Here is a 7,500-nt window from a genome sequence, read left to right as displayed (position 1 = left end):
AAAATTAAACTCAACCAACATGCGACACCGAGCCCGGGAACTGGACCTGGGACACAAGTATGAAAGACACGTGATCTTTACCACAGCGCTAACCCTGCATGTCACAGACACAAATGACACACGAACAAACCTTACTTTAAAGGAGAACTAACTTGCTAGAGTGTCGTTCACATGTTGCTCAGGAGGATGGTCCAGCTGATCAGAAGTTACAACATGGTAATAATGGTGAGGAGAATCACTTTCGCCAAATAACCAATTACTGCAAAGCAAAAGACCATTAAAAGGACTATTTCCACTTTCAATTCAACGCGATCGTTTGTTATTGTTTTGAAAATGGCACTATTGTTGAATAACGTATTCCGATTACCTAACTATTTTTGTCGCGCCAACTTTTGTAATTTCGTGATACACGAAGTTCATGCGCGGCATGCAATGCATTCAGGGTGGAAATAGGCCTTTAGTCGTGACAGGATAAAATTAGGGACACCTATTCATAATAATTCGACTTCTTTGCTCAACACCAGAGTCCTCTGGTTCTTTCCAGAGGCAGGAAGAAAAACCTAGCTAAAGGTGATGTTTTTCTTATAACAGGAATATTGTTACCTTTGGACAATTCGCGAGCGACATTCGCTTTCAGAACTATTACTCATTGTTAAACAACAACAGCTTTTTCCACCGCGCAACTTACTGCGTGACAATAATAAGTCGAAATCGGCACCCTTAATCCTCACGGTATTAACGAACGCTTTTCATTTAACTAATGTATTCCTATTTTTCACGTTGCCATGTTACCACCAATAGCGTAGCTCCTACTCTACTATAAAAACTACACGTAACCCATAATTCCTCGATTCGCTCTGACGAAGGGCTAACGCTCGAAACGTCAGCTTTTAGGATCTCTGTACGGTGGCCAATTTACATTATCAACTCCGTTGATAAAACCAAATTTTTGAATAATAAGTCGCATTATTACAAACGAGGCTGCGTTACCTTGAAAACTTTATAAGCGGTGGTATTAGTAGACAAACAAAACTCATGAAGGCCTGAAAAGGAAAAAAGCAAGATAATAAAGGTGACATAGAAAAGGAAAACGGGAAAAGAAAATCAACAGAGAAACACTAGATGATATTGTGACAAGGTCTGCATGCTTTATCACAATCATTTGTCACTCAAACCAGAAACCTACTGCTGAGACCTAAATGGGGATTTTTTTCCTGCTACCAATATTCACAATCACTATCTGACCCGCCTGACAAAGCGGTTACCAACAAAAAATCTACCAAAACGTGCGTAAAATGTCTGCAATAACTGTTACTCCAAATGAGAGACGACAAACTTTCTTAATGTGTCCAGTAGTTTCGCGTCTTGTGCTAAGGGAAACGATGATTTTTAACTAGCCTGAGCAGGCAGGTTTGGTGTGTTTCTCAACATGCCAATGTAAATGACGACAATTATAAATAACGAAGAAAAAAAAAACACTCACCATAACCATTAGAAAGTAAAAGACAGGTTTCCATCCACTGTGCGTATTGATTTCAGAAACAATAAACTGAACGAAGCACAGAAAATACATTTGAGATACATCAATCTAATTCTAAGCTACGTAATACTTGTAAACACCGAATTATCTTTGATGCGTTATTTTTTTCCCAGCTTTATGACAAAGGAAAAATAACAATAGCCAGAAAGAAGACCAAAGGGCGAGGTGCAACTGGGGGACCTTAAGTCCCGTGCAGAGCACGTCCTATTATTCAATTAATTTATTCCACTGAAATCTTCCTTAGGTATCTTTGGATAACACAAAGATCTTCCTCCTGTATTTCGTCTGTTGACTCTCCGTCGATCCATTATAAAGAAAAGTGTCAAAGCAAACAACGAAGCGGAAATAGTTTTTGTACCTGTCCAATAGCAGCTCCTACGCTTCCTGTCCCATCCACAATCCCTGTAACAGTAGCTAAGGCTTCACTGCTTGCACTAAGAGCACTCTAAAAACAAAGCGAAGACAGCTGCTTCATGAGGATTGTTCTTATCCAAAAGTCAACAATAATATTTATATCCCTGTGACTCTTATCAACGTTGTTCCAGTGACAAAACAAAACCGTCAGTTGTCTGAGGGTAAACTGGAGCGGTGAGGGAGGAAGAGGGAGGGAGGGAGGGAGGGAGAGAAAGGGAGGGAGGGACAGAGAGGGAGGGAGGAAGAGGGAGGGAGGGGGACAGAGGTGAGAAGGCGGAAGGGATGAAGGTGGAAGGGTGTAAGGGAGGTGGGGAAGTGAAAGTTCTTGGATTCTTCCTTGAGCCCCCCGCCTTTCCCATTTGAACACGCACTCTTTCTGAAACGTTTACGCCAACATTGCACAGCAAAACGCTTGGCTACTTTCCTGTGCGTAACAAAAGCCCTTTTGCATTTTGCATACCTGTCTTCCAAGGTCTGCCGATATGGCAGAGCTGATCAAATTTGCAGGACCTCCAATAAAAATACCTGCGGAAAAATCAAAGTATTTTGTAGTAAGTTATCTGAGTTATAAGATAAATGCTCCATAGAATAACTCAAAGTAAATTCAATGTAGATAAAGATGCTAGAAAAATTAAAACGAATGACGAAATCTTAAGAGACAAAAGAGAAGTAATTTTCATAAAACTCGGCCCTTTTTGTAATTCAAAACAACAACGAGATGTCATATTAAACTTTAAACAATGTATAAGCAGTATTCCTTGCAAAAAAGACGAGGATACGCTAAAGAACCTAACCATTTGAACAATCGGCTTGACAACCGGAACATTCATTTTTTGTTGTGTTAATTGTGTAATTGTTCATGATTTTTACGTTTCAACCCTCGTTCACATTTTTTTTTCCTGAAAGGAAAGTCATTCCTCCTCCTAAAAGCACTACTTCAGTTTACTACTGCAATTGAAGCACTAACCAGTAGTACACATTAGAGCTGCATTTAATGTATAATGTCCTCCCACATCTGAAATGGAACATTTTAGATTTAGTATTTAGAAAAACTGATCTCAAAATATTGACAAATAAAGAACCAGGAATACAGTATTGTTTAAACAATGCCAAACTGTCAAGAGAAATGCCTCAATTAGTTCTGGGTGTGGTCAAAGCCGTGATACCTTACATCTGAATCTGTTCTGAATCTCAAATATTAAGAATGCCCGAAAATGATACGGTAAGACATGCTCTTACTCCTTCAAATAATCATTAATTGTCAAAATACTGATTTTGTCAGACGAGTTTAAGACATTAGTATTGGCCACTAACACTGTTGTTTCAAGAATTAATAACAAAAGACGGTGACATATGGGATCAAAAATAACATTAGTGGAAAGGTGCAGTCCTGCAGTTAAGGTGACCTGAAGTGATTCTTTGAGCTGATATACCGTTTGCTAAATGCTTCATTTTTTGCAAGTGAAACCCTCGTCATTACAAAAAAGGCACCTTCTTTGTAGGCTAATTCACTTACTTCCATAAATAAATAGCATTGGTACAGAAATCATAAGCATAACCACAACTAAAGGTGTACGTTTTCCCATCAAATCCTATGAAATAAAAACACTATCAGACAACACAGCATTTTATAGTCAGAATAAAAAAAAAACAAACATCAGTTCAAAAAGGTTCTCTTGACCACTGCGCTTTGTAATGATTCACTGCAACTTAATTTCACTTAATGTTATACTTGCAAGGGATGACATGAAAAATCCTTGATTGATGCAACCATTGCCACAAAGAGAAATCAAAGTAATTTATTATCCCAAGCATTACTAATCCTGCTATCAGGTGAATTTTGCATTTTCTGAAAATTCCATGCAGAATTTCTACATCTTGTCTGGTGCAACCATTAATACTATTTTCTTTTGTGCATTGTACTCTTTTGCATTGTTCTCCAGTTATAAAATTATGTGCTTTATGTGAAATGGGTTAAAACACCCAAACCTATCACCATAAAATTCAAATTACCAAGCCAAAATCATATCAGCTTGCAAACTTGACAAGCTGTCCACACATTTAGTGTCACGCTTCATTATGAATACTCTGTTTTGCAAAGTTCCTTCCCAAACAATTCATCACTAGAGTCAAGACTTAACTGTCGTCGTCGTGTTTTAGGGAACAATAATACTCACACTAATAAGTCCTCCAACAATGCCCCCTAGAAAAATAACAAAATTTAGCTGATTAAAGATCACCAATGTGTGATATTATTGGAAATGACCATGCACCTACAAAAAATGGAAAGGTAAAGGTTTATGGAGGATCATGCACTGGTTCATAGGTACTTGACTTCAATAATCTGAATAATGTTGCTACGAGACAACATGGTAAGAGAAGCAAATGGTTGGAGCCAACAATTAAGTTGGCTAATTGGAAAGCGCAATGGAGTTGAATGCAGGAACACCAAACACAACTAATAATCGAGTCAGTGGTCAGAACCAATGAAGAGACAGGTGCAACTGCAAGAAAATCCAATACATCCAGCAGAAATGCACCAATATAGAATATAGGCATAGAGACACCATAATTATAGGAACGACACATGTATTTGAAGTACAGAATTAATCCTCTTTTAGGTGTACAAGTAAATCTTTATTTTTGGCAAATAGCTACACATTTTATGTACATAAATATTTGGAATACCTGATCAGCATCACATCTTTCTTCAAACAATACTAAAGAAACTGTTTGCACAAGAGTTGAATTCGATTCTCCGAGAAACAGTTAGAGACACTGGCATAGCTTTCATTCCTTTGTTTAGGAGCACCAACATGACAGCAGTGGTGTCAAGTAAAAACGAAGGATGGAAGTACAAATTATTAAAAATGGTTTTATGGTGTTAGCTGCATGGTTACATTTTCTTTTCTTTTTCATAACATTATTCATCTTCAGGTTTTGAGGCAGTCAGGAACAAATTCTCTTCTTAATCAGCACAACTCAGGCTTCAAACTATGGGATTTGAACCCATGATTTCTATGATACTGGTGCAGCACTCTACCAGTCTCATTTCTTTCAAATCTCATTTGAGCATGAATTTTTCAGCCAACCTGGAGCTGCACAGTCATTTGATAATTTCACATTAACTCACAAGAGGATGTGAATATGGAGAAACTATATGAAAACCACTGGTATCGCAGAGGTTAAATATCATTTGAGCATGAATTTTTCAGGCTTTACCTTTGCTACTGTTTAAGTGACAGGCATATATGTACCAGCGATCAACTAAAATCTTAACATGGAATAGCCAGTCACAAATCACTTAAGTACACAAATCTTTATTTCATCAGTTTATCACAGACAAAAAGTCAACTGCAGTTGAGTTAGCAAAGTTGGTGAGACGTACACCAGTCTACAGCTGTGCTTAGTTCCAGACTCATCTTTCAGGTCTTTCTCGTGCATTGTATTCCTTTCCACTGAAGTTTGAGACTGAGAAACAGTTGGATTACGAGTAGTTGCAGTACAGACCAACCCAAAAGGCTTTAGAATAACTTGGGAAAGGCTTGGATGGCATTACCAAAATGACCCTATTGCAGTTCTGTGTCTTGATTCTTAGTCAAAGTTACTAAGGGACATCAAGGAACCTATACACTACAATATATTTGCAGGTGTTTCTGATACAGTCGTATCATGATCTATTCTTTATTTGTCATGTTACTATGTCAGGCAGGTAAATTCTTAGAGATGTTAGTTACTATGGGCTAAGATTAAGAAATCTGGCATGAAGAGCTACCGTTGTGTCTGACTGGAGGCACACTCATCATTTCTCCACTAAATTTATTCTTACAATCTTCAGAAATTTAACGAGAATAAATCATTTTCTGAAGTCCAAAAAAAAAAATGCAAAACGCAATGAAAACTTCACCAACCTACAATTCCTCCAACGTCATAAAAAGTTGAGATTTTATCTGCAACTGTGTCCTTCCATCCAAACTCTGTGAAAGATCATTAAGTTAGATGTCATCACATACCATGGAATGTAGACTGACCGTTTTCAAAGGTAAGCTGTCATTATTCTCATAATTCAGTGTTCCAAAATCACTTCCAAGGGTCTTCTGTGTGTGAAGTGTGTGTATGGCTTTCCAAGTCAGTGTGTTAGCAGTTAAAATTTTGGTCAAATCCTTGCCTTCTTTTCCCCTTGAGTTTGAAAATGGTTTCCAAAAACAACCCAACTGACTTTAAAAACCAATACTTAGAACATCGCAGATATGACATTGAAACCATGCAGTGGACAGCATAAGAAAATTATTATGCAGGATAATCCTGAAAGAAAGTGCATTTCAAGTTAACTGTGCTTTGGTTACTTTATTTACATGTATTCTTACTTTGGGATCAGAATAAGCAAGATGGCCTAAGATGGCTGGTATACTATTTGCTAGCATCATTCCAGAAAATTCTCTGTGAGGGAACTGCATAAGATTAGCAAACTTACTGTTGGATAAATAGAAAGGGAGCCAGAAGAAAAAGGAATAATTGACCAATTTAAGACAAGCATAAGACAGGGAGTACTGTTGAAAAGAGAAAAAAATGAAATAAAATTAATGCAATAACAGGCAGCATCAAAAGAGTAACTAATGACAAAAGTCAACTACATAATTCTAGGAGATGACTTTAATTTAGTGCTTGATGTTGAAAAGGACAAAAAAGGTGGTATAAGTAGGACTCATAAGAAATCATTGGAAGTCAACAACAACTATTGCGAAAGCTTAGATTTAGTCGATGTTTGGAGAGTATTAAACCCAGAACTTTTTAAATTTACGTGGAGACAAAGAAAACCGGAACTTTACTGCAGACTTGATTTTTTCTAGTAAGTCAAGGAATATTCTATAACATAATCAAAGCAGATATTATCCCAGGATATAAAACGGACCATTCAATAATCGTTTTAGAAATTTCGATAGAGGTAGAGGTAGAGGTAGAGGATTCTGGAAACTTAACACCTCCTTTTTTGAAACAAAATATATTAATCAAATTAAATTGATCATACAACAAACCAAGGATGAATACAGGGATGATGAGTCAATTGTTCCTTGCTTGCAATGTCTCTTTTCCAGATTAAGAAAATATTTGGTATTTTTTTCACCTTTATTATACCATCATGATTTCAAACTGATTATCGCCCCTTTTCTTTTATATTCAATTAATGATTCTAATAATGTTCTTTCTTTGTTTTAAGGTCGGTCAATATTTGTTGTTTTCGAGAATCATGAACATGCATATCACTTAAATCTTGTTCCAAAGTTGCAATTGATTGCTCAATTTCTTCTAACTACGTTGATTATTTTCTTTTTCTCGGAAGCCCCAAATTTTATTGATTCCTCTCTAACTTTCATTTTAATCATCTTCCAGGGCAGATTAGGGTTAATAACTCAACTTAAAATCAGTGAAAAGGATTTTGCCATTGCAGACAAAGAAATTATTCTGAATTAACGAGTGTGAGTCTTTTTACCAAACTCTTTATAGTTCCAAAACCAATAACGAGAAATCTAGTGACGTTTTTTCCC

The 7,500-nt window shown here is 36.8% G+C and overlaps 1 protein-coding gene across 4 annotated transcripts in view; it reads right to left on the bottom strand.

Moving 5' to 3' along the window:
- LOC138057955 (sugar phosphate exchanger 3-like) overlaps nt 1-7,500 on the bottom strand; it is a 42,830-nt gene that overhangs the window by 4,754 nt on the left and 30,576 nt on the right. For 2 of the 4 annotated variants that reach the window (XM_068903859.1, XM_068903860.1), the window contains exons 15-24: nt 6,429-6,504; nt 5,866-5,931; nt 4,132-4,157; nt 3,471-3,546; nt 2,922-2,969; nt 2,415-2,479; nt 1,899-1,985; nt 1,484-1,549; nt 991-1,043; nt 136-259 (exon numbers count right to left, since the gene is read on the bottom strand). In XM_068903859.1, coding sequence (XP_068759960.1) covers nt 148-259; nt 991-1,043; nt 1,484-1,549; nt 1,899-1,985; nt 2,415-2,479; nt 2,922-2,969; nt 3,471-3,546; nt 4,132-4,157; nt 5,866-5,931; nt 6,429-6,504 — 675 coding nt within the window. In that variant the 3' untranslated portion in view covers nt 136-147. The remainder of the gene's footprint in view (nt 1-135; nt 260-990; nt 1,044-1,483; nt 1,550-1,898; nt 1,986-2,414; nt 2,480-2,921; nt 2,970-3,470; nt 3,547-4,131; nt 4,158-5,865; nt 5,932-6,428; nt 6,505-7,500) is intronic. The other 2 variants (XM_068903857.1, XM_068903858.1) reach the window with 1 other exon arrangement.

Source organism: Montipora capricornis, chromosome 7, assembly GCF_036669925.1.
Source record: "Montipora capricornis isolate CH-2021 chromosome 7, ASM3666992v2, whole genome shotgun sequence".
NCBI lineage: Eukaryota > Metazoa > Cnidaria > Anthozoa > Scleractinia > Acroporidae > Montipora > Montipora capricornis.
Note: the sequence above shows the minus strand (reverse complement) of the source record. Positions and strands in the feature narration are given on the sequence as shown.